Source organism: Camelus bactrianus, chromosome 7, assembly GCF_048773025.1.
Source record: "Camelus bactrianus isolate YW-2024 breed Bactrian camel chromosome 7, ASM4877302v1, whole genome shotgun sequence".
NCBI lineage: Eukaryota > Metazoa > Chordata > Mammalia > Artiodactyla > Camelidae > Camelus > Camelus bactrianus.
The window spans coordinates 83,516,758-83,531,395 of record NC_133545.1 but is presented as its reverse complement, the minus strand read 5'-3'; the positions used below and the strand labels follow the sequence as shown (position 1 = coordinate 83,531,395).

Genomic DNA, 14,638 nt, shown 5'->3' with positions numbered 1-14,638 from the left:
CTGCGTTACCTCTCTGCCCCTCTGGGCATGACTTGGGGGTTTCAGCCCATCTGAGAGTGGACAGCATGAGGGAGGGTAGGCAACCTACCTGTCAACTCCTAGCCATTCGGTTAAGAATTTCCCAGTGAACCCAGCCATGGGGAGGGTGTGGCCTAGGTCCTCCTTGTGTGGCCCCTGGGACAGGTGTACTTGGCATCGACTTCAGGCAAAGCCCTGCTGTTCTACGGTCCCCGTCTGTGAGTCCCTGTGTCCCCCAAACTCCCCCCTCCCTGTCAGTGAGGCTGGGTGGTTGTCCTTCCCCTAATGGGGAGGTGAGTCACATGTGGTGGTGGCAGGGCTGGAGGAGCCCCTCTTGCCTCCAGCCTGGCCAGGGAAGAGCATGGGACAAGGCACCTGGGCGTCTGGTTTGAGGGGGAGTCATCAGTTGCTTGTGTGGGCACAAGCTTCTCATGGCAGCTCAGGGAGGCTGTGATGGGGGACCAGGATACAGGTGGCTGCGGTGGCTCTGAGCTCTTGGCCAGAGTGGGCTGAGGCTCTGGTGGCTGAGTGGGTGCGGAGTGCTGATGCATATGGGGGTCACTGTCCGCTGAGAGGACCTGGGGGGACATGGACCACGGGCACCACCCGATCAGAGTCCTGGAGAGTCAGATCCTCAGCAGCCGGTGTCCCGACACCCCCTCTGGGTCCCCGGTGCCACCTCCCCAGCACTGACCTTGTCTCTGCCCCGCGTCTTAGGTGAGCCTGAACAAGGTGGGCGAGTACTGGTGGAGCGCCGTCCTGGAGGGCGAGGAGCACATCGACATCGACAAGATTAACAAGGAGCGCTCCATGGCCACGGTGGACGAGGAGGAGCACGCTGTGCTGGACCGGCTCACCTTCGACTACCGCCAGAAGCTGCAGGGCAAGCCACAGAGCCACGAGCTGGTACGGCTGCCCTCCCGCCGCCCGAGCCGGGGCGGGGCTGGCGCTGGGCGTGGGCTGGGCGTGCTGCTGCTGGGGGTGTGGGGGGGCGGGTGGCCGCCCCCTGGTCCCGGCGCAGGCAGCTCTGCCCTCGTCACTAGTCACCGTCTGGGACGGGGCGCTGGTTCCGCACCTTTAGAGAGCCTGGGTGGCAGGGCTGAGACGTACCTGTCCCCACGCACTTTTCTAGCTCCCATGCTGGGACCATCCAGACAGATCCCTCCCCGAAGTCCCCCAAGACCCGCAGCAGAGGAGGGCCAGCCAGGCCCAGCCCTCCTTCAGGGCTGGTGCAGGTTTGACCACAAAGGGCCAACGGGAAGAAAGTCCTTCCAAGTCACTTTTGAACATCAGGGGCCCGAGAAGTGTGCGTGGCTGGCGGCCGGCGGGGCGGGAGGAAGCAAGGGAGTGAGGGGGCAGCTCGTGCCAAGCAGTGCAGAGCCAGCAGCAGCAGAGAGAAGGGTTCATTAGATGTATGCAGTCTTCCTCCTGTTCTAGTAATCCCGAGTGTGGCTATTTGGAGAAGAGAGGGTTGCTTTTCTCAGGTTATTTTTAGCTCCGTGTCCCATAGGAACAGCACCTGGAGTTTGAACCACGGTGTGGTGGGAACAGTTTAAGCACGTGCTTGCGAGGCGGCGGTGAGGGTGCTGTGTGTGGATGGCTGGACACCACGGCCCATCTCCTAGGTTTTGCAGCTCGTGTGTCAAACACCAGACCCTCCTTTCCCCATTCTGAAGCCCATTCAGATTGTCAGGTGTCCTGTTTGTCTCCCGGGGACCTCCCTTTGTGGTTCCTGTGAGTGTTCTGGGCCCGTGACAGCCGAGCGCCCCTGCCCACTGCCTGCGTGCCTGTTGGGCCGTCCTTCCCGTCTTTGTTTCACTTAGCCCTCCACACAGACGGCCCGCCTTGCTCCTGGGAGGGTTGAGGAGCCACAGAGAGGAGCACTTAGTGAGCACTGATGGGACATAGGTCGGGTCGGGTTGGCTGGGTCATGGCCTACGTGCAATGCCCCTGAGAAGAGGGTTGGGGTTTAGAGGTCACAGCACGTGTTCAAGGTGGGGTGGGATTGGAGCCCTGAGTTGGTTCCAGGCTTCTCTGTCATCCCTGCCTGAGTCCCTGAATCTTCTCTCCATCTGGCTCCCTCACCCACCTGGTCTTGAGGCTGGGACTGCGGTTGGCCATTGAATCACAGGCATCTTACTGGTCTTGTCTGTGAAAAGTGGCCTCTGGCTGTAATCTCTGAGCTTGGAAGTTGCAGGACTCGGAGTACAGTTCACCTTCATGCACGTTTAGGCAGCAGTTTTAATTCAGTTACGTGCATTTGCCTGTGGCCACTGGATGAAAGCAGTCTGAACACTGGCCCAATGGGAGGGGGCCTTGGGCAGCCTTTGAAGCTGTGGGTGTCCCTGCCTGGAAGTGGGCAGGCACTTAGCTGGGAGACCCGAATGGGAAGCAGGAAGCCCCTGTTGACCAACCCAGGGATGGGGCCAGCCAATCAATGAGGATCTGAAGAAGAACCTTGAAGATGCTGCAGTCTAATGGAAAGACTTCCAAGGTTTGAGTCAAAAGAGATTCCTGAACGACATGCTGTGTGCCAGGCAGTGTGCTGACCATAGGGTGTGTGATTGCCTGGCTGACTGCAGTGCCCTGCAGAGACCTTCAGTGGACACAAAGGAGCCCATGGCTGGCAGTGCAGATGGCAGGACTCAGGGCTGACCCCTCGCCCGGCTGAGCTGCATCTGAACAGCCAGGGCCTCAAGCTCTCCACCCCGCGCTAGGGGTAGTAAAGGACTGACAGCTCAGGGCCGTGGTAATAAAAGTGCGAGCTTGTCCGAGGGCCTGGCCCAGCACCAGTACTGCTGTGTGGGGCTCATTTGAGCTTAGCAGAGATTCGGGAAGGAGCTTCTGCAGATGGGGCCTGAGCTCCTAGGGTTCCATGTGAACGTTGCCCAGCACACAGTGCTTTCAGGGAAGCACAGTGTGGGGAGCAGGCTGGGGAGAGAAGAGCCTGGAAGCGTAGGGGAGCTGGCGGAGCTGGGTGGCCTGGCAGCAAGGGAGCTGGACTTCACAGTGTTGAAGGCCTTACAGCTGCAGGCAGTTTAATCGATGGCCTCTGGTCCCTGGAGGAAAGCAGTCCCCGGGAGAAGAAAGAAATTGGGCTGGAGAGTCAGCAGGACCAGCTGCTGGCTTCAGATGAGGGCTGCGGGAAGGAGGAGCAGCTTAGGAAAGTAGGTGGTGGCGACGCGGGACCTGGGGCAGGAGCAGTGGGAGCAGCAGCCTGAGGGCTCTCTGAGGGTTGGAGTGTGAAGGCCTGTCAGACCGCACATGGCGAGGCCAGTGCACAGGGCCATCACACGGGTCAGGGCGCAGAGGATATGTCTCAGTGCCGAGCTCACCTGAGGGTGCTCAGATGAGGGGCGCAGAGTGAGTGAGAGACTGAGAAGGAGGGGCTTCAAGGGGGGCTGTGGGCGGGTGCTGGTCCAGCAGGACTGCCAAGCATCTAGTGGCTGAGGCGACGAACTGGTCACCCTGTGACTGCTGGCTCTGTGAGCTGGGTAGGTGGGTGGGGCCTGGGCCTCTGCTCCGTTCTCCATGGGGGCGGCCTGTGGGCTGCAGGGCCTGCTTGTCCGAGTGCTCTGTCCAAGGTCCCTGGTGTGCACCGTCTAACTGAGTTAGGAGTAATATCAGTTAATTCATAACATGTACTGCGTGGCTTTGGCGTGTTTGTTGCTGCACCACTTAGGTTTAACAACAGGGAAAGGAGGGCCCCTGTCCGGAAGAGAGTCCTGCAGCCTCGTCAGATACCAGGAACTTCCCCTCAGCTCAGTCTGTCGGCCTAGGGACCAGAGATGGCCAGGGCTTTCTGGCCCTCCGGCAGTCAGTCTCTTTTTGATTCTCCTGGTCAGAAGGAAGAGGAGATGGTTCCCAGCCCAGTGCGTTCTCCGGGAGGGCATGGAGAGCAGGCGTGGGGACCCAGGGAGGAAGGAGGGCCTGCAGCACGGGGAGGTGCCTCCCACATGGGTGCAGCCCCCTACAGTCCCCTGGCCTAGGCCGCGGTGCTCAGCCTGCTGCTGGCTCTGAAGGCCGGACGGTCCAGGCTGGCCGCATGCTGGGATAACTGATCCAGCAGCTTCGACCCTTGTCTCCCAGGGGCTGTGGGGGCCAGTGACAGGTGGGTCCACTGCCGGACTTCCTGAGGGCTCTCCCTCTGCCTTACGGCCTGGGTCATCCCCAGATATGTGAGGTTGCAGACCTTGATGCCACCAGCCTTCTCCTTGGGGATGGGGAACAGAGACCCCTTTTCTCCTCTCTGCACTTAATTCTGCCCCATGGGGTGGTGACACCCCCCTGTGCCTCAGTCAACCGTCTGGGCTATAGCCCTCAGGCCATTTGGAGTTTGGACAGAGATTCTTGGTGAAAACGGACAGTGGCTGAACAGGAAGACGTCCAGTGCTTCGCCGGTGACACGATTTGGGTGGAATCGGCCTGTGGGGAGCACAGTCTTGCGGAGTGTCTGCCGTCACCCCCGGCAGGTCTTCCTCCGGAGGAAGCAGAGCAGAGCCCTGCTCTGGGGTGTGTGAGCCTGGTGACCACAGTTAACCTCTTTGTCTATTTTCTGTTTGTAGAAAGTCCATGAGATGCTGAAGAAGGGGTGGGATGCTGAAGGCTCTCCCTTCCGAGGCCAGCGATTCGACCCGGCCATGTTCAACATCTCCCCAGGGGCTGTGCAGTTTTAATGACCGAAGGAAAGGAAGCCCTCGCAGCGGGGGAGGCGGGGTCTCGGCCGTGCTGCCCCTCGGCTCCCTCCTGCCAGGGGCTCGCTGTCTGGTTCACCCTTGCCATCCTTTCTTTCAAGCGTGAACCCGGCCTCCACCCTGGCCCTGCGTCTCCAGACTGCTCCAGAGCAGGGCGAGGCTGTGCAGCCGGTGCCAGGCAGGAGTTGGAGAGCAGGGGGTGTCCCAGCAGACGCAGCCCCGGCCCCTGCGGGCGCCCCCGCGCCACGCTCCGCTTGCTGCTGTTTGTGCTCTCTGCTTGCTGTTCCCGCGCTCGGGGCCGGGTGTGGGCGCCGCGCGGCTGTCCCAGTGCGGGCGGGTGTGCGGACTGCGGGCCGTGCTCCCGGCCAGTTTGGGGGAAGCCTCAGCCTGGCCCATCTGTTGGGTGCACTCACGTGTAGCCTTGTCCGTGTGCTTGTACGTGTCCACTGCCTGCCTCGGCCTCGTCGGGGAGCCACAGAAACAGGGGTCCTGGTCGCCGGTTCTGGATGTTGGAAGAAAGTCTCCGGTGGCCTCGGGCGCAGACAGATCTGCCTGTCCCCTGGCTGGTCTGCTCTGCCCCGACCTGACTAGCACTTTCGTCACAGGGATCCGGTTCTTGTGAAAATGAGCCAGGCCGGGCACCCTCAGGAGAGCATGGTGTGTCGGCTGTGCACTGCAACCCCTGGTCCCTGCTTGACCGAGGCCAGACTGTGCTGCATGGAGCTCACAGCTCTGCTCCCACTGCTCTCCCAGGACCATGGGGCTGCCCTTTTGGACGGTCACCTTGCAGGTCTCTGTGCCCTGGAACCTGCCCTCGTGAGCTCTACCTGCTGGGCTAGGGGAGGAGGCGCCCTGTCTGCGGGGCAGTCCTTCTGGAGACTTCCACCTTCAACTGCGTAGGTGGGAGCCGGCTTATGCAGGCTGGAGGAGCAGGTTTCTGGCTCAGCCCTATGGACGTGTGCCTGGGCCCCTGGGAAGCATTTGCTTGCTCTGATGGCATCATGGGAGGTGTGGACACTAGGTGGCTGGTGGGGGTGCCACCGAGGGGGCGCAGAGCCCTAATGTTTGCAGTCGTCAGTCAGGCTGGTCATGGAGCTGCTGACCCTCTTCAGGGTCCTGTCCCACATAATGAAAGGTCTCACGGGCACGCGTCTGTGTGAGAACCATTCTCCGCACGTCTCCGTCTCCCCCCCCCCCCCGCCACCCCTGCAGGGGTCTGCTGCCGTGGCGAGGGCAGGTATGGTGCCTGCACCTCAGCTGTTTGGGGGACTTTGGGAGCCATGGACTCTGTGGTCAGTTGACTTCCTTTTGCCTGATTTTATTTTCAGTGTTGCGTTTCTCCCCACCCCACCTGCCGTGACAGCAGCCCAGCGGCTCACTGGCGTCGGGGCGGGGGCGCTGGCCATCCTGTGGGCGTCCCCTGCCCCTCGCTGCCGGCCTGGGCCCTGCGCCCTGCGCACTCTGCCTGTTTTCTCTCTTCAGACACGACAGCAGCAGATTGGCCACTGAACTCCATCCGCTGAGGTCCAAGGAAAGCGGGGTGCCCGTCTGTGAAATCGCCCTGTCTCCGGTGTTGGTTTGCAATAAATCTGTATTTAAGCACTTCTGGGTCTGTGCGATATTTCCCGTCTAGACAGTTCTGTGTGTGGTCATTACCCGAATTCTAGCCGTCAGGCCCCCGGCCCATGTGCACAGCAAACGCTGTAACGGTGAATCCCTGAGCGTCGCCCAGAGGTGTTTCTCCTCCAGCCTGCATACTGGTGAGGCTTCACACAGCTTTCAGAAATCAAATAAGCTTCTGGTCAGGAAAGAAAGTTGTGCTGTAGAGCTTACATCCGCTTCCAGGCCGGATTCAGAAGGCTTCGTCCAGAGGGTCCTCGCTGCCCCATTTACCTGCACTGGCCCCAGAACATGGGGCTCACGAGTCTGCCTGCGCCTCCTCCAGGCGCAGCAGGTGGCTGACGCGTCCCCTTCCTCGTCTACAGCCACCCCACCCCCTCCCCATTCCAGGGGCCATGCTCAGTGGGCATGACCTGGTGGGTGTTTCTTGAATGAATGAAGAATGTGCTGGAGGGTGGAATTACCAAGCAAACTCCCAGGGCAGAAGTCACCTGCCAGGAGGGAGAGGCACCAGCTTTCAGCAGTCTGCCTCCGAAGCGTGCAGAAGGCAGGACGGTCAGGAGTGTTCTGTGTGCAAGTCTGTCTAGGAGGTGGCAGCTGCTTTCCAAAGACCTGCCCACCTAGAACACAGCCCGGGGAACACACCTGGACCCACCTCCAGTCTGCTCCCCAGGCACCAGCTGGCAGCAGGCTCAGCCCGGGGTGGGCTACTTGCTTCCCTGAATAGAGAGTGGCATTGTGAGCAGAGGGCAGGCGCCCGAGCACAGCTCCTGCCCCAGGCAATGGCACACACGTGGGACCAGCCCCCCAGGTCTGGGAGTCAGATTGGCTACTGGCCCCCTTGGACTTGGTTACTTCAGGTCCGTGTCGCTACTTCAGGGGTGAGGAAAAATTGTTACTCTGTCATTTCAGACTCAGCTCACCCCTCAGCCGGTCCACACAAGCATAGTTTTATCTGTTTTACTGTCTTATTCCCTTGGTTTTATTCTGTACAACTGAAGGTTGGGTGCACTGGGCTGCCTTCAGAGGGATGAAGGACTGTTGGGTGCTGGATGGGGCCTTAGGGCTGCGCTCCCCTCGCAGCCCAGAGCCCTGAGCTGGATGCCGCCCGCCTGCTCTCCTAGCCCTGCCCTGCAGGATTTGGTGTCTGCTGCTGCTTGCGTGGGGAGGATGGGGCTGGGGGCGCACACTCCAGCCCACCCTGGGAGGGTCCAACTACCCCGTGACTTTCTGGTGCTGAGGGGGATCAGTATGGTGGAACAGAGTCTTGCCAGCCATGCACAGAGAGCCAGTGGGCCTGACTCGACCATGCTCCTGCAGAGTGCGCCCGAGACTGTTCCCTGGGGACGGTTAGGAGGCCCTTGCAGGAGAGATGCCTGGACCCAAGAATGAGCAGGGTTTCTCCAGGAAACTTGGGCCAGGCCTTCCACCACCGCTGTCCTGGTAACTCCTGGGAGGGATCCTAGACTTTTGGCCGGCGTTTGATGGGGGCATTAGGAACGTTTGGATCCAAGCCCCCGTTGTACCACGGCCACAGAGGAAGTGTCACCCCAAAACGCGAGCTGGCCCACTCCTGCTCCCAGTCTCGGCAAGAGCCCCCATCTCTGCTGTCCACATGTCATCTCAGCATAGGCCTGGCCTGGCAGATGCTCTGCAGGTGGATGATGGGAGGAGGGAGGGAGGTCCCCCCTAGCACCATTGGCCTACAAAACCCTAACAGCCCAGACATTAAAAGAGGAGGACCCTGAGGGGCGACTAACTCTGGACAGGGCCACCAGAGGTCACAGTGGGGTGATGGCATGGTGGGGGGGGGTTGTGTGAGGCCCTCTTGCAGGGGTGGGACGATTGCTCCTTGAGGGGCACAGTCACTGGAAAGCTGCCAGGTTATAACCTTGCCGGGCCTGGGATCAGGACCATCATGTGACCTGGCAGTGTCCCCTGGTGGGTCTGGACTTGGGAAGACCCTGAGCTGCAGCTTAGGAAGTCAGCAGCCCCCAAAGATAGTGTGCCTGGTCCACAGCATACCCCACAGGTTTGGGGTTAACAGACTGGGGAGGGGCTGCAGAATTAGGGGGCCCAGTGGGTGCAGAGGGGCGCAGGGGTAGGGGACCACAGGCCAAAGCGCAAGATGCTGGCAGTCAGCTGCAAAAGGAAGTGGGGGCAGGGGTGGGAAGAAAGGAGAGAGAATGTCTGTATTCTTGGACAGCCTGTTCTGTGTCTGGGAGGAAAAGGAGCGTTAACACAGGCCACCCGGAGTCTCCAGCGTGCAGGGTTTGTGCTGACTTCCACGGTGGTGCCAGCGCACGCACTGGTGGTTCTCAGCAGCATTGACACCCAGGAGAACCTACCCAGGATGTAACCTACGGGGCCAGAAACTCCGGTGGGAATCCTAATGCTCCCCAAAGTCTGAGAAGCACTGGTCTGAACGGTGCCATGAGGTAGGTTCCCCCCCCACCCCCTGGGGGAGCACTCTGGAGCCAACCATTTGGCTAGCAGTGGATTTGGGGCCCAAGTGACATGTTGGTCCCCACGTGCAGGGAGGGGCCTGGGCAGAGAGGGAAGATGCTTTTTTGTGTTCCAAATCCCTCTCACCTCATTTAAATAGACTCAGGGTCCAAAAGGGGAGTAAGGATGGAAAAAAGGAGAGGACGCCACCTGGCAGTGTCTCTAGACCACTCCTGCCAAGAGATTAGACACAGGGTTCCTTGGGGACATGCTGGGGAGGGTAGAAGGGCTGCCCCCACCACAGGAACCGTGATTCCACTGGCCTCATTCCACCCGCTGTGAAGCCTCCCCTGGGGCACCAGCTTCCAGCATCCGAGGGATGCCTGCCCAGTCCGGGACCACCCTGAGGGCCAGGCGCACCCCTGCTCTGTCTCTGGGTGTGTTGGGTTGGTTAAGGGGAGGCAGGTAGTGTGTCTGGAACATTGCAGTCTGTTGGACTGGACAGCATTGGCATCCTGGGTACCCCCTCAGTCTGGCTCAGCATCTCCCAATGCCAGTCACAAGACAGCGCACCCTCTGTTTATGACTGACATAAGCGACGTGGTCTCTGGAATCCCAAAACACCTGGGTTAGTGACACAGATAAAGCACAAAGATCTGGACTCAGCAGGCCAAGTGGAGCCCACCAGCCCTGGCCTCCTAGATCCAGGCCTCCTGCCCACTCTGGACCCTACAGGTCTCCCCCCGCCCAGCCTTACCATGCAGCCTTCAGAGACCCTGACAGATGTCACCACCCTACCCTCCTTCAGGGACCCCCCCCCCACTCCTGGGAAGATAGTCTCTGGCCAGGCCCCCCCGCTCCCCTCCCAGCTCTGATCCGTTTTTCTCCCCATCCCTCTCCGCTCTGCTCCCATCCCTCTCCCTGCTTCCTCCATCCCACTCCCCCACCTCGCCTCTGCTTTTCTCTCCCTCCTCTTCCCTCTGCTCCTCCCCCTCCTGCTTTCATCTCCCCTCTGTTCCATCCTCTTCCTCCCTGCTCCATTCTCCTCCCCACTTCCTCAGGCCTGCCTTCCTTCCCGCCACAACCTCAAGGCCAAAAGGTGACCTGGTGACCAGGGCAGTCAGGAGGCCCACACCCTTGAACATATGCATTGTGGTAAAATAACTCATAGCACAAAATTTACCATCTTAACCATTTTTAAGTGTACAGTTCTGTGGCATTAAGCGCCTTTGTATTGGGGTGCAATCACCACCACCATCTCTCTCTAGAACGTCTTTGTCGTCCCAAAGTGAAACTCCATACCTGTTAATATATTTTCAAATTTAGCACTGGTATTGGAAATGAGACTTCACAGAGAAGTCTCAGGTTCTGGGCTCTCCTAAAAACTTGGGAGCCCAGGTACGTGGGATCTGGGCAGCTGTGGCTGTAGCTGGTGGGCAGAGTCAGCTACCGCAGTCCCCACCACTCCACATAGCCCACCACGGGCTCCCCCTGCACCAGGCATTGGAAGGCGGTGGGGGAAGAAGAGTTCGTATCAGAGTGTTGCAGTGGTAGACTCAACTGGCCATTGCTACCTGTTGAAGATGGACAGGATGTGAGCCAAGGAATGCAGCTGTCCTTTACAAGCTGGGAAAGGAGAGGAAAAGAATTCTCCCCAAGAGCCTCAAAAAGAACACAGCCCTGCCAACACTGATTTCAGCCCCACAAGACCCATGTGGGGCTTCTGACCCCCAGGACTCTGAAAAAGTAACTGATTTTTTAAGTCACTAAATTTGTGGTAATTTGTTACACTAGCCATAGGAAATTAATACAGGCACTATCAATATTTTGTAATTTAACCAGTCTAATAGGTGTGTGCTGGTATCTCATTGTGACTTAATTTGCATTTTTTTCCTATGGCTAACTGTGCTAAACATCTTTTCATGTGCCTTTTGCCATCCATATATCTTTGGTGACATGTTTGTCAAGTCTTTTGCTCATTTTCGAATTGGATTGATTGTTTTAGTGTTAAGTTTTACATTTTTAAAATATATTCTAGGTAAAAGTCCTCTGTTGGATATGTGATTTGCATATATTATCTCCCAGTCTGTAATTAATCTTTTTATCCATTTAACATAGTCTTTCTCAGAGCAAAAGTTTTTAATGTCACTGGGGTCCAATTTATTAAGCTTTTCCTTTGTGAATCCTGCTTTCAGTATCAAGTCTGTAAGATCTTAACGTAGTCTTAGATCTCAAAGATTTTCTCCTATTTTTCCCTAGAAGTTTGGTAGTTTATGTTTTACATTGAAGTCCATGATCCGTTTTGAGTTAATTTTTGTATAGGGTGTGAGGTTGGGGTTCCGTTTTTTCCCCAAAGTGGCTCCAGCACCATTTATTGAAAGGACTATCTTTCCGCCATTGAATTGCTTTTGCTCCTCCATCAAAAATTAATTGGACATATTCATGTGGATCTGTTCTGGGTTCTCAATTCTATTCCATTTACTTGTGTGTGTCTGCCCCTTCATCAGTACCACACTGTCTTGATTACTGTAGTTGTATGATCAGCCTTCTTTTTCATAATTGTTTTGGTCATTCTAGAATCTTCCCATTTTCGTATAAATTTTAGAATAAGCCTGTCTAGACTGCCAAAAAAAAAAAAAAAAAAAAAAAACCTCACTGAGATTTTGGTAAGAATTGCACTAAACCTATAAATCAATGTAGGAAGAATTGACATAGTAAATCTGTAATCATGTAAATATGTGATAGTAAATGTGTCGATTCTCCCAATCAATAAATGTAACATGTCTCTCCAAGGACTTAGATCCTTGGTCTCTTTCATCAGCATTTTGTAATTTTGTTCATATAGATTCTGCACATGTTTTGTTAGATTTATACCTCAGTATTTTGTGTTCTTTGGGTCAATTGATCAAATGGCATTCCATCTTTTATTTTTGTTTCCTCTTGCTATTGTCAGTATATAAAAATGAAATTGACTTTTTATGATTCATATCCTGTGACCTCACTCAACTCATTTATCGGTGATAGGAGTTTTTTGGTAGATTTGTTGGGATTTTATGTTTTATGTAATCAGTCATGTCATCTGTAAATAGAGACAGTTTTATTTCTTTTTTTCCAATCTGGATGACTTTTATTTATTTTAATTTCCTTATTCCAGTGGCTAGAACACTCAGTACTATGCTGAACAGGAGTGGTGAGAGCAGACTTCCTTAACTTGTTCCAGGACTTAGAGGGAAAATGCCTAGTTTTTACCATTAAGTGTGATGCTTGCTTTAGATTTTTGAAAGATGCTCTTTATGAGGTTGAGGAAATTCATCTCTATTCTTAGTGTGCTGAGAGTTTTCTCATGAATGGGTTTTGAATTTTGTCGTTTTTTTCTCAATAAATTTATATAATAGAATTTTTCCTCTTTAGCCTATGGATATGGTGTGTTACAATGATTGATTTTCAAATATTGAACTAGCCTTGCATACCTGGAATAAATCATGTTTGATCTACACACTGTTGGATCAATTTGCTAATATTTTATTGAGGATTTTTCTTGGTGGCAAAGTTCATGAGAAATTTGTCTGTGGGGTATGTGTGTGTGTGTGTGTGTGTGTGTGCGTGCGTGTGCACACACTGTTCTGGTTTGGTATTAGGGTAATCCTGGTCTTGCAAAAGTAGTTGAGAAGTATTATTTCCTCTCATATTTTATGGAAGAGATTGATTAAAACTCGTGCCAAGTCTTAAAGCATCTGGGCCTGGATGTTTCTTTTTCGGGAAATTTGAAATTACAACTCAATTTCTTTAATGGTTATGGGACTATTCAGGTTATCTGTTTCATCTTGCCTGAGTTTTAGTAGTTTGTAATTTTTGAAAAATTGGCCCGGTTCTTCTAAGTTGTCAAATTTATGAGTATTAAAGTGTTCATAGCATCCTCTCATTATCCTTTAAATGGTATATAGGATCTGTTATGATATCTCCTGTTTTATTCCTGATATTAGTGACTTGTGTCTTCTCTCTTTTTGATCTTTGTCAATCTTGGTAGAGGTTTATTAATTTTACTAATTTTTTTTGAAGAGTCGGCTTTTTATTTCATTTATTTTCTCTATAGTTTTTATAGTTTTCTAAAATTTTATTGATTTCTGCTTCTTATCCTTTTGTCTTTTATTCCTTTTCCTTCGGGTTTATGTTTCTCTTCTTTTTACCAGTTTCTTGAGGTAGGAACTTAAGTAATTAATTTCAACCTTTCCTCTTTCCTAATGAATGCATAATGCTATAAATTTCCCAGTCAGCACAGCTTTAGCTGCATCCAACAACTTTTGATTTTTTTCCATTCAGTTCTATATGTCTTAATTTGGGGGGGACTTCCTCTTGCAGATATTTTGTTAAATTTACAAGCTAGTGTTTGGAGATTTTTCTGTTGTCTTTTTCTTACTGATTTCCATTTAAATTCCATTATTGTCAGAGAGCATATTCTCTGTGTGATTTCAATTCCTTTATATTTGTTTAAGTTTGTTTTATGACCCAGGATATGGTTTATCTTGATGAGTGTCAGCGGGCACATGAAAAGAATGTGTATTCTGCAGTTGTCAGGTGGAGAAAGTGTTCTATAAATATTAATTCAATCCTGTTTGTTGATGTTTTTCATTTATGTCCTTGTCTATTCTTGGTTTAGTAGTTTTATCAGTTGCTCAGAGCCCCCAACTTTAATTGTGGATTTGTCTGTTTCTCCTTTCAGCTCTACCAGTTTTGCTTCATGCATTATGAAGCTCTGTTGTTTGATACGTACACATTTAGGATTGCTATATCTATTTGGTAGATCTTTTATCATTAGGTAAAGTCCATCTCTGTCCGTAGTAATTTTCTTTGCTCTGATATCTACTTTATCTCAACTTCATATAGCCATTCCTGCTATGTATAAATAATAAAAAATGATAAAAAGTATGTGTTTTGATTGATGTTTATATATCTTTTCTAATCCATTTATTTTCATTCTATTTTGAACTGAGTTCCTTGTAGAAAGTATATAGTTGGATCATGTTTTTTATTCATTTTATCAATCTCTGTCTTTTAAGTGGTGTATTTAGGCCATATACATTTATTTTTATTTATTTTAATTAATTAATTAATTATTTATTGAAGTACAGTCAATAACAATGTGTCAGTTTCTGGTGTACAGTACGATGTCCCAGTCATGCATATACATACATATATTCATTTTCACATTTTTTTCATTAAAGAATATTACAAGATACTGAACACAGTTCCCTGTGCTATACAGAAGAAACTTTTAAAAATCTATTTTTATATATAGTGGCTAACATGGTAAATCTGAAACTCCCAAATTTATCCCTTCCCACTCCCTTTCCCCGGTAACCATAAGATTGTTTACTATGCTTGCGAATCCGTTTCTGTTTTGTAGGTGAGTTCATAGTGTCCTTTTTTTCCTTTTTTTTTTACATTCCACATATGAGTGATATCATATAGTATATTACTTTCTCTTTTTGTAGGCCATGTACATTTAAAGTAATTATTGATACATTAGGCTTTGTTTTCTATTTTAATATTTGTTTTCTATCTTTTCCCTTTGTTTCTCATTCCTGTGTTTCCTTTTCCTTTCCTTTCTTTAGATTTCTTGAACCATGTTTGTTTACAATTCCATTGTGACTTGTTTGTAACATTTTTTAGTACATTGTCTTGTATAGTTTTTTCAGTGGTTGCACTAGGTACTTCCATATACACATATAACTGGTCACCGTGTTGGTGTTGACAGTTAATCTTTTTGAAAGAGTGTAGACATCTTACTTTTGTTAATGTCCCTTTATCCTCCCAAATTTTAAAATACTGTTGTCTTCCGTATTTCCGCTACATTGAGGAAC

At 52.1% G+C, this 14,638-nt stretch overlaps 2 protein-coding genes across 3 annotated transcripts in view; one reads left to right on the top strand and one right to left on the bottom strand.

Moving 5' to 3' along the window:
• The window catches only part of NUDCD3 (NudC domain containing 3), an 87,165-nt gene extending 80,851 nt beyond the window's left edge, over positions 1-6,314 (top strand). The window contains exons 5-6 of one of the 2 annotated variants that reach the window (XM_074367726.1): positions 736-924; positions 6,195-6,314. In XM_074367726.1, the coding sequence (XP_074223827.1) occupies positions 736-924; positions 6,195-6,221 (216 nt within the window). In that variant the 3' untranslated portion in view covers positions 6,222-6,314. Of the gene's footprint in view, positions 1-735; positions 925-4,583 lie in introns of both variants that reach the window. The other variant, XM_074367725.1, reaches the window with a different exon arrangement.
• Positions 1-14,638, bottom strand: part of OGDH (oxoglutarate dehydrogenase) — a 349,298-nt gene that overhangs the window by 228,911 nt on the left and 105,749 nt on the right. The gene's annotated exons all lie outside the window — the stretch shown is intronic.